This window comes from Artemia franciscana, unplaced genomic scaffold (assembly GCF_032884065.1).
Source record: "Artemia franciscana unplaced genomic scaffold, ASM3288406v1 Scaffold_1424, whole genome shotgun sequence".
Lineage (NCBI taxonomy): Eukaryota > Metazoa > Arthropoda > Branchiopoda > Anostraca > Artemiidae > Artemia > Artemia franciscana.
Window position 1 is genome coordinate 48,863 of NW_027062825.1, and position 16,539 is coordinate 65,401.

The following is a 16,539-nucleotide window of genomic DNA, read 5'->3' on the forward strand; positions in this document are numbered from 1 at the left end:
TTCACCCTCAGCACTAAAAAGGGGAAAAATGAAGGAGGACGGAAAAGAAACTTACCGTGTCCGTGTGAAAAAAACAATAACGGGAAAACTAACGAGTAAAAATGACACAAAACGTAATATAAACAAAACAAACAATAAAAAAAATTCTATGGTGCACATTTCAAAAAGCTAATCGACCATCTAAGTTTCATTTTTTAAGCTTTCACCAGAAGATGTTGACATGATAGCCTATACGAAAGGTCCTGGTATGGGTGCGCCTCTTGTATCAGTTGCCATTGTGGCTCGAACGTTATCTCAACTGTGGAAAGTACCAATTGTTGGTGTCAATCACTGTATTGGCCGTAAGTAATTTCTCTATTGCATTTTTAAAGTTATGTTGATTTGGCTTATAAAACTTTTTCATGTTTGTGGGTCATTTTAAGTCAGGTAGTACCTGGAATCAGTATGAGGACACTAGGTTTGTGCATCATGAAAGGTTGTGGTCAAGTGGCATGAGCAATTTTAAGAATGATCAAATTTTCGATTTAGTTTTTCTTCTTCAACAGTAATTTGCTAATTTTAAGAATATTCTAAACATTACAAATGGAAAACTTTATACACAGATGAAATTTATGCTCTTAAGAAAACGAAAATACTGTTTAGACCAGGAAAATCGATGAATAATTTTTCGGCTAACTAGAATAATTTTACTAAATAGTCTGCAGGCTGGTAAAAGAAATGCTGGAAGCCCTAGATTATACTTAAATGAGTTTAAAGAAAACGACCTAAAATCTTTGGAATTTTCTCGGAAAGTAACCAAAGAAGGAACTTTAAAAAACATAGAAAGAATGAGTGTTCTAGTGTGTTGGTATCAGACGAATTAAAGACTAATACCTGACTTGGTATTAGGCAAAAAAGGTAAATCATGTTTGTGCAATTTAAAGTAATAACCATTGCTATAATTAGTTTGAGTTGTACCTAATTGAAAATAAAATTTTTCCATAAAAGTAAAGAGTGAATATTAAAAATAAGACAAGCAGATTGGATTATTTAAGATGTCGAATCGAAAATGAACAGAGATTACAACGGACAGTGAAGCTGAATTTAAAATGAATAGAATTTTCTGCAGTTAAGGATGGCGTTACTCCCTTCCAAGAATTAGGTTGTTCCTTGCGACTTTCCTGGAAGCTAAATATATTGTTTAAATACTAAGCGTTGTCTAGCAGATTCCATTTTCAGACTTCTTAATTGCAATATTGGCCTCAAATTTGTAATCAACAAGCTCAATAACCCTTAAACGACAATTTTGGTTGGAATTAAATACTATTTGTAGTTTGAGTACTTTGTATATTTCGATTTAATGCAGGCACACTGCAATCCTTGTGATTTTTAATTATTATTATTTAACTATTAGGGCCGTTTCCTTATTAGTCGCTGAACAATAATGAGTCAAAAAAGATAAAGTATGTTTATCTGCGTGAAGTGGGGAGAAGGGGATTGGAAGAAGTACTTGCTCAATGCCTTCAATATTGAGTATGGAATCTTTTGTATCAGTTTGATTTTCAGTCGGACGACATGGCCGTCATTTGTAAATTATATACTAACTTCCTTTTGTTTTCTAGCATCTAAATTTCAATGCTAGCATCATATTTCTATTCACTGACGCCAGAAGCCTTCAATTTCTATATCTGATAAAAATGAAAATTGTTCAATTTTCAGTTCTTAGATTAATAACTTAAAAGTTTCTAAAGAAGTTCCCGTGGCAGATATAGTTTCCTCTCTAGAGCCCTCTTTGCATAAATACCACCCATCTGTTCCTAACCCTGATGAAGTTAGGTTTCATAAATACCCTTTATGACAGCCAAAAAAGGCTAAGTCTCCTACCACTTTCTCACCAAAGATTTGCTCGACATAAAAATATTATCGAATCTCCGCAAATACCCGTCTATTATGATAACAGAAGCAGACAAAAGTAATTCACTTGTTGCCATGGATACGACATACTATGACAACAAAATCTATTCACATTTAAATGACAGAACTACATATAGAACAGTAATTCATGATCCTACTGATCAGTTTGCTAATAATATTATAAATGAATTCAAGCAGCTAAAACAGAATGGTAAAATCAGCTCATGATTATATAGAAAATTTTTCTCCCGTGGTGGTTTCTGTCCTAAATTCTACGATTTACAAAAAATGCGTAAAGAAGGCATTCCCTGAAGACCTGTTGTAGCATTTACTAAGGCCCCAACTTTAAACATTGGAAAACGGCTTTGCACATGCTTCAAACCTTTACTGTATTCCCAAAATTCCTATATTATTAATTTTGCAGATTTAGTTAAAAGTCTTTATAACACAAGTATTTCAGAAAACACAATGCTTAGTAGTTTTGACATTGTTTCCATCTATACGAATATAGATATGATTATTTCTGAGCAATTGTTGAAAACAAAATAAATGAAAATTATCACTTAATCGAAGATTCAGCGACAGGAATTGATTGTGAAGTTTTAATGACTCTAGTAAAATGGGCTACCAATGGGAGCACCTTCATGCGGGATACTGGCAAATATTCATTTTTAGAATCTTGAAAATTTGGCATTAAATTCTTATTTTTTAAAACATATCTTTTGGGGTTGCTGCATGGATGACATAAGTTCACTTTGGAATTATGGGGAACTTGAACTTCGGGGTTTCTTAGATCATCTTAATGCATATGATAGAAATTTGCAGTTCACCCTAGAAATTGAAATGAAATAAACCACAGTTTTTAGATGCGTTAATTGTTCGTAATACTGAGAAACTGGAGCTTCTGAGACAAGATTCTTCTGTATATTAAGTTTCATTAAGATCCGATCACCTATTCGTAAGATACCTCGATTTTCAAGTTTTCCAAGGATTCCATTTTTCTTGGAAAGGAAGGGATCCGGTGACATCCCTTCAATGTCACCGGATCTGTTCGGGATTTAAAAGGAGAGTTTTAAAGCACAAGATCCTTCTAGATATCAAATTTCATTAAGATCTGATCACCCGTTCGTAAGTTACAAATACCTCTTTTCTTCTAATTTTCCGAATTACTCCCCCCCCCTAACTCCACCAAAAAGAGTGGATCCGGTCCGGTTATGTCAGTCACCTATCTTGGACTTGTGCTTATTCTTTCCACCAAGTTTCATCCTGATCTCTCTGCTTTAAGCGTTTTCCAAGATTTCCGGTCCCCCCCCCCTAATAACACTGGATCTGGTCGGGATTTAACATAAGAGATCTGAGTTTCGAGGTCCTTCTAAACATGAAATTTCATTAAGATACGATCACTCTTTCGTAAGTCAAAAAAATACCTCATTTTTTGTATTAACCCTCCCCCCAACCCTAAAGAGAGCAGATCCGTTTCCAAGATTTTAGGTCCCCCCTTCAATTCCCCCCAACGTCACCAGATCCAGTCGGGATTTAAAATAAGAGCTCTGAGATACGATATCCTTCTAAACTTCTAATTTCATTAAGAACCGATCACTCCTTCGTAAGTTAAAAATACGTAATTTTTTCCAATTTTTCAGAATTAACTCTCTCCCCCCCCTCCAACTCTCCCAAACAGAGAAGATCCGTTCTGGTTATGTCAATCACGTATTTAGGACTTCTGCTTATTTTTCCCACCAAGTTTCATCCCAGTCCCTCCACTCTAAGCGTTTTAAAAGAATTTAGGTCTCCCCCCTCTAACTCCCTCCAAAAAATTAAAAATACAGACCGGATAACTTTTTATCAATAGTTGTACAAATATTAAAATTGGAGTGAATGCGAGGATAAGTGGCATGACAAAAGCGTTTCAAGCACAGGTGAAAATACTCCTGATATAGTAGGTTTTATAGCGGACTAGTATGGAAACGCATTTCTAAGTTTATCGCTTAGATGTGTGAAGAGGAGCGTCGATTTCACAATACCTCCTACTGGAAAGCCAAGTATTTAATGAATGATGATAACTGAACATTCTGATATCCTAGTTTTACGCAGTCAGCATTACCTTTAGGTTTACCGAAAGTAAGAACCTAGCTCTTCGACGCTTTAAGGTCTAGACCGATTTTGACATATTCCTTACTAAGAATATAAAAATTCTCCTCAATAGGCGACACAATGTAATTGAGTATGAGTATTTTGCTAGCGTAATTGAGTATGGAAAGCTCCGATCCTTATAAAATAAAACTAATTTTAATCTTTTTTTGGAGTTTAGTTGCACTATTATTGTACAAGGGGGGCAGAGTTACCCTACCGTGGCGCATTCCTTTTAAAACTCTAATTTTAGCCATACAGATAACATAATCATCATTGGTAGGAACTTTCAAGGCAACACATTAGCTAGCGCACATATTTTTAAACACTCGATAAAGTGAGCGATCAAGACTACGGTGGTACGTACTATACAATAAATGAGAATGTAGGTCAGAGTCGAAAGCACAAGAAACATCTTGCCAACGTCGATTTCACACTATCTGCTATTGGAAAACCAAGGTATTTAATGCAAGATGATAACTGAACTTTCTGATATCCTAGTTTTATGCAGTCACTCGAACAGAGCATGGAAGCAAGGGAGCTAGTAGTTTCTGGGCTGTGGATAGTTTGCAAGAACGATGAGCTCACTGCTCCACTCTATATAAATCAGAACATTAGCAAGTAGGTAATGCACGTGCTCTTGGCTACGATCTTCCTTAATACCAAAATAATAGCCAGGGGTAGCAAAAACTCTATTTACGTCCTTTATCTCTAATGTCTCCAGCAACTTACTACGGGCAAAGGAAACTATTATATGCCTATAAGAGCAGAACTGCCGGTTATCTTTATATTTTTTATATCATCAGTCAATATATCAATAAAGAAAGATTCGGGAACAATATCAGAGTTGAAAATAATTTGGCACAAAAACTGTATATCCTGCAGAAGCTTGTAACTTGTATATTGTAAATAAAAACCAAATAAGTAGTCATTTTCACGCGGGAACTTTTTTGAAGACGAATGATACCACTGTCAAAACCAAAATCTGATTAAACAACGACCTGACTTTTTAAATGACTGCTAATAAAGATTCCTAATCGTATTCTAACGCAGGATCAGGGTGAAGGGGAGGAGAAAATTTGCTTGTGAAATAATTGATGAAGTTACTAACTTGGTAGCTCTGAGACAATCCTTCTGGTCTCTTTTTTCTCCTATAAACCTTCAGGTCTCATATGGATTGGTTGCGAAATTATCTCTCTTGAGGTCAATAATTTGATGTTTAGAGTTGGCGAGACACTTTGCAAAATGATGCTTAGCATACAACCTAAAATCGTTAACGGTTCCAGATCATTCTATATCGTGATCGCACAATCATTCTGTATCTGGCACCAAAATTTAGAGGATTTACAGCTTTTTTTGTAAGGCCAGATTAAGTGACTAACTAGGTGTTTTTGACCCTGGACGTAATTTGTGCAAAGGAATGGCGCAACGAATTGCATCTGTGTTTTTGCTATAGTAAATATTGATTTGAATGTGTTTCTCTGATTTCGGAAGCCCTGAGGATTGTTGCACCAGTTGCAGACCTTAATTTTTCCGAGTATGGCATCGGGCTCAACCTTATGCGCGCTCATATTAATTTTCTTCCAATCATATTTAAAATACCTCTTCCATTTTTTTCTTATTTGCAAAGGAAACACAACTAGTAACGAAACAGTTGCGATTGATAAATGTTCCGATATTGAAACAATAAACTCAACATAGCTTAAACCCTTAACTGTCACATTACTCGAACAGAGCAAGGGAGCTAGTATCTCCTGGGCTGTGGATATACGTAAACGAATGGTCATCTAGGACAAAAGTCAGATTGGACAAGTTAAGTAAAATTATTTAAGCTCTTGACTGGTCTGCCATTGAGAGACTACAGTTGACGTCCTCAACGATATCGTGATGAGATACAAGGGCACACTACTGCAAAGATTTAGCTACCTATGCTGTAGACCGAGATAATTTTCCTTCATAAGGATGATCCCTATAATCAGTCGGTTTATTGCAGGAATATATCACCAGATTTGAAACTTTTACACCAAACAACCACTCGTTCTCGACGAAGAGGGATGCCAAGAGCTGGGAACTCGTTAGTACTGCAAGCCCGGTTGAAACTCTGCCTTTGCTATAAAACTTGGCTGGGACAGTGAAAACTTAGATTTTATCATTGAGTTTTAACAGGAGAACACAAATCAGTGTAGAATTACAGGATGTATCTTTTGTGTTCGCATGGTTACCAGTACAACGAGAACAGCGAGAAGTATTATTACATTTCTTAGCAGCATGTCCGTGCTCTTGGTACTGAAAACACCCCATCGGCAAATATTGATGTATATCTATAAGCAACTGCTCGTAGTTGAGGATTATAGGATTACCCATTGGTGCTTGTAAATCGTCCTTGCTTTCAAAAACAAGCTTGTATAAGTGAACTTGCCGGATATTCTCGGCTGTTGTACATTTCTGAATCATGGAAGACAAATCATGTGGAGAAACCTCATCAGGAACCTGTTTAATAATATCGCATACATAAGGATCTTCAGCCTGGCGTCAGTGTCTATAGTGCTGTTTAGCGCATCAGCAAGAGATTTAGCTGGATCTTTATCATCAATTACCACATGCCACTCTTTGCTGAGTGACTACAGACTCAGGATATGAGACGAGTAGGCTAATCGATGGCATTGCTCTTAAAATAATTTTTACAATTATTAGACTTGTTAAGTCATTTTTGAGGCTGTTTAAGATTCACAGAGTAGAATTATTTTGCTACATCATTAGGATTCGCTGCACCTGCAGTTACACTATCGTTGTTTTAAGTAGATTTGAAAAAGCCTATGTGTCCATTAAGATCATTCACTTTTGAACGAAGCTCATTAATCTTGCGATTCAGTGTGGTTGTGATCTTCCCTGAAAGTATGAATACCTTGTCCGGCTCATATATCACGAACTTCGGGAGTTCTTTGTTTTTGTAGCAAGCATGGGTGGTTCTTATAAGATCTGCGACTGAGTCTTGGAGTTTAACACGATCTGAATGACGAGTTGACTTATTGACTGACTGTCAGAATCCTTCCTCTGCCTTGATTAGCTCATCAGCTTTTAAATACTGAGCTGCCTTCGCAATTATTTCATCATAATTGTTACCCGATTTTATTACTCGAAAGAGAAAGCTCAAAATTGGATCATGCACGGCTTTATTTATAACTAGCTGTTGGGGTGGCGCTTCGCTACACCCCAACACCTAGTTGGTGGGGGCGCTTCGCCCCCCCCCCAAGCCCCCCTGCGCGCGTAAGTCGTTACGTGCCATATTAGTTACGCGCCATTGTAGTTGTGTCCCTGCGTCCCACCTGTGAATATAGATATATATATATATATATATATATATATATATATATATATATATATATATATATATATATATATATATATATATATATATATATATATATATATATATACTACTACTACTACTACTACTACTAATAACTCACTGCAGCACCAAGCCGCCTGAGGCCAACACAGCTACGCACGCTCCTCCTCCAACCTAATCTATTTAAAGCCTCCCTCTTTACACCCTCCCAGGAAGTTCCCATTTCCTTTAAATCCTTATTTATGACATCCTCCCAACCCAGACAAGGACGACCTGCTTTCCGTGTAGCCCCAGACGGTTGGCCAAAAAGGACAATCTTCGGTAATCTGTCATCCTTCATCCGTAGAACGTGGCCTAGCCATCTCAACCTTTCTTTCATTATAGCCCCAGAAAGCGGGATTGAACCACACTTTTCGTACAACCTACTGTTTGAAATACGGTCAGTCAGCCGGGTACCCAGAACAATCCGTAGGCAATTTCTCTGGAAAACATCTAGTAAATTTTCATCTGCTTTTCGGAGTGTCCATGCTTCAGAGCCATATTTGACCACTGTCATCACTGTAGCTTCCAATATTCTAATCTTGGTTTGTAGGCTTATCTTTCTATTCTTCCAAACTTTTTTTAACTGTGAAAAAACACCCTGAGCTTTAGCTATTCTACTTTTAACATCTTCACTGCTCCCACCATCTTTACTAATAATACTACCAAGGTAACTGAAGCTCCCAACCTGATCAATCTTTTCGTTACCTAAGGTCACCTGTTCATCTTCACTTATTCCTAACCTTAGTGACTTAGTCTTCTTAACATTAATTTTCAAGCCTATTTTAGCACCCTGAACTCGTAAAACCTCTAAAAATTCATTCATTTTGCTCACACTTTCATCTAATATGCTTAAATCATCAGCATAATCTAAGTCCAGGAGCGTTCTTCCTCCCCATTTGATTCCATGGTCTCCAATTGCCTTTCCTGTGCTCCTTAAGACGAAGTCCATCAAAATGATCCATATAAAGGGGGATAGAACACAACCCTGCTTAACTCCTGATTTAATACAAAACCAGTTGCTAACCTCATTTCCTACCTTAACCGCAGCAGTATTATTCTCGTACATAGCGCAAATCACTTTAATGTATTTTTCTGGTATACCATATAACGATAAGACCTTTGTTAACGCTGTTCTATCAACAGAATCGAAAGCTTGCTCATAATCGATAAAACTAAGGACCAAAGGTGTTTGACAACGAAGGGACTTCTCAATTATTAACCTAAGAGTGAAAACATGGTCGACACATCCTCTACCTTTTCTAAAACCGCATTGTTCTTCCCTTAAAACTTTGTCTACAGCATGTCTCAGTCTAAAAAGTATCATATTACTCAGTAATTTGCTACCTACAGAGACCAGACTAATGCCTCGATAATTCCGACATTCACTCTTGTCACCTTTCTTATACAGTGGTTTAATTAAGGTTTTCCTAAAATCATTGGGTACTTCCCCTTTTTCAAAAATCATGTTCATAATCTTCAGTAGCTTATTCCTAACCTCAGAGCCACCATATTTAAGGAACTCATTAATCATACTATCAGCACCTGGAGCCTTATTATTTTTTAATCCTTCTAGTACTGTCGCTAATTCTTCCTCACTAAACAAATCTTCCTTCACATCCAAGGTATCACAAACTTTTTCATTTTCATCTATATCTTTTCCTGCAACTGTATCTCGGTTTAGCACATGCTCAAAATGTTCCACCCATCTTTCTTTAACTTTTTCCTTATCACTAATTGTGACCCCATTTCTATCTTTAACTGGGACTAGTCCGGATCGGCTACTCCCTTTCAATTTATTAACATGCCAGTATAATATTTTACTATTATGCCGTCTAGCCGCATCTTCCAGATCCTCAGCAATTTTATCCATCGCCTCCATTTCACATCTCCTTAGTTCATATTTTAATGCTTTCTCTACTTTCTTTACATTCCTTTTGTTTTCATACGACCTATCGCTCAGATAATTCTTATACAAACCCCTTCTACTCTCTATTAAACCTAAAGCTTTTTCACTAATATTCCTAGTTGCTGTCTTAGCACTCTTCCCTAGGACACCATCAGCAACTTCACAAATTGTTTTTCTGAAATTATTCCATCCATCTTCCACATTGTCAAATTTTAAACCCTCAAGTTTAGTACTCAACTGTTCCTGGAATTTTTTTCTCAAATTTTCATCCTGAAGTCTACCAACATCATAACTTCCCGGGAGGGAGTTACTCTTCCGAAATTTCAGCTTTAAATTAACCTTAGACACTACTAGATGGTGATCTTTACTTTTAACATCAATAACGGCACTCCTATACACCCTAGTATCTTGTATTGATCCTGCTAGTCTTCTGTTTACAATAACATAATCAATAAGGTTTGCTGTCTTACCATCACGTGAATACCATGTCAACTTATGGGCCATTTTGTGACCAAACACCGTATTGGTTATAACTAGGTTGTTATACCTACAAAATTGCAAAAGCCTATAGCCATTACTGTTTTCTTTTCCTACGCCAAAATTACCTAGGCTAGGATACCATCTATCCCTATTTCTACCAACCTGGGCATTAAAATCTCCTAGCAAAAACACCATATTTCTACCTGGTACCCTGTCTATTTGCTCCTGTAACTGTAAGTAAAATTCATCTGAGTCACTAGTATCTCCATCAGTTGGTTCAATGGGGGCATATACTACTATAACTGATACCCTAAACTTTTTAGTCATAAAATGAGCAATTAGTATTCTATTATTAATACCTTCCCAGCCTAAACAAGACTTAGCAGCTTCCTTATTCATCATGAGCCCTACTCCCTGTCTATGTACCCCATCCTTCCTTCCTGAGTAAACAAATTCTATGTCACCTAATTTCATGCTTCCTACCCCTGGGATATGAGTTTCTGAAACTCCTAATAAATCCAGTTCAAACCGTCTGAATTCGTCAGTCAAAATGTCGATGCGATAGTCATTTTTTAACGTCGTAACATTCCAAGTTCCAATTTTCATGTTCTTTAAATCTTTGAAATTATTTTGGCCTCAAGAAAAGCAGTGATCCCGGATACCAGTGCAGGATGGGGACCAACATATCTTCTCAAGTCTACACCGAAGCGCTTAAGCCGGCTTAGAACCGGACAGCAAGAAGTCCCTGGGACCTCCAGTAAGTTGGAGGCTTTGTGCAATCCTGGGCCCATCTTGGTCACAACATGGTTTTCAACACTTGGCGATGCTCTTCTATCAACAAGAGTCGAAATCCTGCACAGACAGTCCCAAGCCTATTACCTCCGACTCATTATATATTCATGCCTACAAATATTATGCTACTACGGGGAGGCAGCCCATAGTAGATAAATTAGCTAGGAAGAGGTTTTTCAGCCCGAAAACGCCCATCAAAACAAACCAAGCCCAGAAAATTATTCAATAATCAGAATCCCGTACGAGTGCTGTGTTGTTTACTAGGCTATAATTTCCTCGAGGGGCGCCACTCCTCAAGTGGGAAAAATTGACCGCAAGTTTCCCAGTCTTGCAGGTACCCCGAAAGGGTCGAGGCAGCCCTTTACAGAGGCCGTTGTCCATAAATCTGGATCTTACGCCCTGCCGCAGTTGTCCTCCTATAGAGGATCCTCCCACGATGGTGTTCTGCTTCACCATGCAATTTAACCCATTACTGGGAGAAGGTTTGTAACTCATCTGACGCGTGAACACGGCAGTTGGCCCTGCTGAGTGTACATTTGAGGGGCCTTCTTCCTCCTCCACCTGAAATTATGACCCCCAGGGGAGGGTTTCCCAGTTTCTATTATGGGCCCCACTGGGACAAGGTCCTACTTGGCCTAAGCCTCCTATGGAGCTACTCTACCTATCTATAGGGCTTACATATATACATATATATATATATATATATATATATATATATATATATATACACATACACATACATACATATACATACACACATACATATACACATACACACATATACACATACATACACATATACTCACTAACGTGCAAATATATACCCTGATGTACAATGTAATAGAATTAAAGCTGAAATTCTTTCTAAGTAATAATTACTCAGCATTTTTTCCGGAATTATTTTAAGTCCACATCCAAAGATAGTAGCCCTAAGCATAGAGTAGGTCTAAGAAAAGCTTGGAAAAATCTTGGAAAATTAAATAGGCTAGTGGACTTGAAAGGCCTACTGGGGCAGAATTCTAAATTCTTTGCCCCCTCCCCCTTTTGCGATTGAAAAACGACAAGTGTGCAGCAGTTCTGGATCAAACAAAGTCACGAGCGCTAGATGACGTTCCAACACTAGTGCCAGTTTCCACTAGCGCCATAAGATTCACTTTTCCGATCTAACAACATTTGGAATCTGTTAACGCAAAGTATTTGTTTGTATCTCCAGTTTACCCGGGATATATAGTATATCTCGTTCAAGCCCCATCAAAAGAGCAAAATAAACAATTTTTTTTTTACTTTGTCGGATCCAATCATTGACGGGAAGATATTTGTTTCTCTTTACTGACTATTGAACTTTTATGTTTTGGAAGAAAGGGCCCGGATATTGTCCAATTACTCTTAAAAAGAGGAAAATAAAATGCAGTGATATGGAAAATGCTAAATCTGATTCAAATTTTAAATTCTTATTTTGTGCTCAACAGACGTATCGAGATTCAAACGTTTGAAATGAATATCTGAAAATCTCAAGATTAAAAAAAATTAATTAGAAATCTACCACAGCTTGGAACCCTGAGAATTTAAATCAACAATCTATACCTATCAACTTCAAAAATGATATACACATAATTATTTATTTTTAAGGAGTATTTCGACTCGTATACTTAGTTTGAAGCAAATACCCACATGCATCTTTATTAGAGTTCATATTTTTTCTGACGATTTTGGTCTTAATTCGAGAATTTTAGGATGAATAGAAGAGGAAATACTAATGAAAAACTCTAAACTGACAGGATTAGCCATTATAAATATTCACCGAAATATCAAACAGTTCGTGGTAACAAACTGTAGTAAGGAGCGACCCGGCTCATTAGTAGCCGACTCTAAAAAACGAAATTTTGATGCCAATAGTTGCATCAAAAGAATCACATTTTAATGCCGATATTGAATATATAAGTTCCACCGAGTTTAGTCTTACCCATCAAAAGTTACGAGCCTAAGAAAATTTGCCTTATTTTAGAAAATAGGGGGAAACACCCACTAAAAATCATAGAATCTTAACGAAATCCCACCATCAGATTCAGCATATCCAAGAACCCTACTGGAGAAGCTTCAAGCTCCTATCTAGAAAAGTGTGGAATTTAGTATTTTTTGCCAGTAGACAGATCACGGATGCGTGTTTATTTATTCGTTTGTTTCTGCTTTTTTTGTTGTTTTTTTCCCAGGAGTGATCGTATCGATCCAATAGTCTATAATGTCGTGAGAGGGCTAATTCTAACGGAAATTGAAAGTTTTAGTGCCCTTTTTAAGGGACCAAAAAATTTTAGTGCATCGAGGCCCCTCCAACGCTCATTTTTTCCCCGAAGTCATCCGTTCAATATTTTGAGATAGCCATTTTGTTCAACATAGTCGAAAAACCTATGACTATGTCTTTGGGGACGACTTAATTCCCCACAGTCCCCGGTTGAGGGGCTGCAAATTACAAACTTTGACCATTGTTTACGTATAGTAATGGTTATTGCGAAGTGTACAGACGTTTTCAGGTGGAATTTTTTTCGCATTGGGGTGGGTCGGAGGTTTAGTGGGAGGATCTTTCCATGGAGGAATTTATCTTGAGGGAACAGAATTTCCATGAAGAGAAATGAGAAAATAAATAAAAAACAGTCTTTTCAACTGGAAGGAATGAGCAGCATTAAAACTTGAAACAAATAGAAAATATTACGGACATAAGTGGCTTCGTCTCCTCCACAATAACTTGCCCTTTACGCTAAATTATTCTTAGCAATTTCAACTATTTATTCTACGGCCTTTGTGATTCAGGGGTCATTCTTAAAGAACTGGGACAAAATTCAAGCTTTAGTGTAAAGAGCGAGGTATTGACGAGGGGCGAATCCCCTCGAACCCCTTCATATACCCGATAAAAATTTACAAATATACAAGTTCGTTACGTGGGCTAATTCGTAATTTACGTATATTATTACTAATAAAAACGTTAACCAAAAAAGTTCTACTTGCAGTTTTAAGTAACCAAAAGTTGGAGGGCATTATGCCTCCTCCCTCATCCCTTTTTTTTATCAAAATCGTCAGATCAAAACTATGAGAAAGCCATTTAGCCAAAAAAAAAAAAAAATATGCAAATTCCGTTTTAATTATTCATGTGCGGTGAGCCAAAATCAAAACATGCATTAATTCAAAAACGTTCAGAAATTAAATTTTAAAAAAAAAGTTTTTTTTTAACTGCAAGTAAGGAGCGACATTAAAACTCAAAACGAACAGAAATTATTCCGTATATCAAAGGGCTGTCCCCTCCTCGACGCCTCGCTCCCCACGCCAAAGTTTGCCTCTTTATCACAGTTCTACTTTTTAAAACAATAAAAAACCTCAGCGTAAAAGGCGAGGCGTTGAGGAGCGAACAACCCCTGAAAAAAATCCTGGATCCGGCCCTGCTTTGACACATTGAAATTTTCCCACTCCAACTTTGTAATTTAAACTAACACAAGGGATACCCACCCCTTTTCCTGGAATACAAAGAAGTTTATATAGAGGAAGGGGTGCGTTTCACATGGAGACGACGTAGTTTTTAAAAAAATCCAAAATATTACAGTTCAACAAAATAACCCATGATCTTTGCCGAGAAATAAATTGAAGATTTCTTTTCAAATGGCCAAAGAGATCCCTACAGTCCCATTGGTTTCACACAGTTTACACTGATTAGAATAGATTAACCAGTCAGCTTTCTTTCCAATTTCCCTGTTTAAAGTCCATCTTTTCTAATTTTGCTACTTAAAGTACACGGCTAAAATATAAATATGTAGCCCCAGCTCCCTTTCCTTTGTTTTAGCTATATAGACAAGATCTTCTGTATAAATATCCCCTTTCATACAGAATTCCTATTGACAGATTTCCAATTATACACACTGAACATTCTTGTATGGCTCTGACTTCAACAAAGCAAGATAACCCCATCTTTTTATCTGAAAAGAAACTGAAAGAATATGAATTAAAGGGAAGGCGGGCTTCACTTTTGACCCTCGATCTTACGAGATTTAAAGAAAAGGAGAGGGAAAAGGCCAAAGGGGTGACTTTTAGCCTTATTTCAATAACGTACAAAATATTCACCCTTTTATATTACAATGTATCTATGAGGCCTCTGTTTTGCAGAGTTTGTATATCCTGGACACCAAAATTGCACACCTGGTTGATGGGACACCAAAGAGGTGTCATGTCATCCTCCAAGCAGTTCTGACTCAAAATCAGGGCACTGAGACTCAGGAATTGAGATCGAATGAGCTACTCGAAAACCATTTTACACTGTGACCCATGAAGAAAACTATTAATGCCATATACATTATTCTTTACTAAGTTAACGCTGCGCCCCAGGCGTCCCCGTTGTAGTTATTTCCCTGTGTCCCGGTCGTCATTTATATTCCCAGTATCCCGGTCGTCATTTGTGTCCCAGTGTCCCAGTCTGTAATTTCTCGTTGAGCGTCCCGGTCGTCATTTATATTCCCTGTGTCCCGGTGTCCCGGTCGTCATTTGTGTCCCGGCGTCCCGGTCTGTAATTAATCTTTGAGTGTCCCGAGAGTCATTTGTATGTCCCGGTCGTTATTTGTGTCCCATTGTCCCAGTCTGTAATTTCTCTTTGAGTGTCCCGGTCGTCATTTATATTCCCTGTGTCCCGGTTTTTAGTTTTCTGTTTCTCCTTTATTTTTCAGTTTTTTATCTTTTTTTAGTTTTTTTTTCTTTTTCAGTTTTAATTTTTTTAAGTTTTTTTATTAGTTTTTAGTTTTTTTTTTAGTTTTTTTAGTATTCTCTTTTCAGTTTTTTTTGTAGTTTTTACCTTTTTTAGTTTTTTTTCTTCCTTTGTATTAATGCTAAAGCCAAGGTTCGAACCTGGAACCTCTCGGACCTAGAACCTGGAACATAACGCTTTACCAACTCAGTTACTTCGGCTTGAATACATTCGTTTTTGAACAGATTCACTACCCTACAAATAAACTTATTTTCGAGGAATTGTAATAATTTGCTTCTAAAAGGCTAAAGGTCCTGTTAAGCTAAAATTTAGCGCTATAAAGTTTATGACATTTTGAATTTGCTATTGTCTAAATCCGAAGAAACATGCTGTCACGCGGTGAATAAGTAGACTACATCTTTTGAAAAGTCATATTGCTCTACAGTGATCTTCTGTTATCAAGAAACAAGTGCAGTTTCGCCTAAATCGTAGTCTAAGAACACGCCATCTATAATAGACTTTAGACCCAGTTTTAGAGCGGACTGAAACTTCACGTCGTCAAATCGTCATTATAAATTGATCTTTATTTGTTCAGATTTCCTATTCTTTTATTCTTATTTGCTTTTTTTCTAGACATTGAAATGGCTCGACTAATTACTGGGGCTAAGAACCCCACAGTTTTATATGTCAGTGGTGGGAACACTCAAGTTATTGCTTACTTGGAACGAAGATATAGAATATTTGGCGAAACCATTGATATTGCTGTTGGTAACTGTTTGGACCGTTTTGCTAGGATTCTGAAACTGCCCAATGATCCAAGTCCAGGATATAATATTGAACAATTGGCAAAGAGGTAAGCTATTTGTGTCAATTGGAGGGCAAGAGTAAACATGTGTATATGAAACCGAGCTCAAGTTAGACCTAACAAAATGACGTACTTCCAATTTAAAACCTGAAAGTCTCCATAAAATGGAGAACACTGTCACCTAGGGGGGGACTATCCATTAATGGTAGTGCGATGTCAATTGAATGTCAAACGCATAGTGAAAAGATTTCTTGTCTGAGACCACACTGGCTATACATGACGTATGAAACAAAGAAGAGAAAACCCAACAAAATGAGAAAAAAATCAAATAGCAGAGCCAAACGAGGGTTGTGTCATGAGTGTCTTTTTATCTCTTGTGAATTCTGCTTCAAAAGGTTAGATTGTTTGTTTTTTTTTTTTTGCTT

The 16,539-nt window shown here is 37.2% G+C and overlaps 1 protein-coding gene across 2 annotated transcripts in view; it reads left to right on the forward strand.

The window, feature by feature from the left end:
• The window catches only part of LOC136042535 (probable tRNA N6-adenosine threonylcarbamoyltransferase), a 45,232-nt gene that overhangs the window by 14,177 nt on the left and 14,516 nt on the right, over positions 1-16,539 (forward strand). For both annotated transcript variants that reach the window (XM_065727496.1, XM_065727497.1), the window contains exons 3-4: positions 200-341; positions 15,943-16,162. In XM_065727496.1, the coding sequence (XP_065583568.1) occupies positions 200-341; positions 15,943-16,162 (362 nt within the window). The remainder of the gene's footprint in view (positions 1-199; positions 342-15,942; positions 16,163-16,539) is intronic.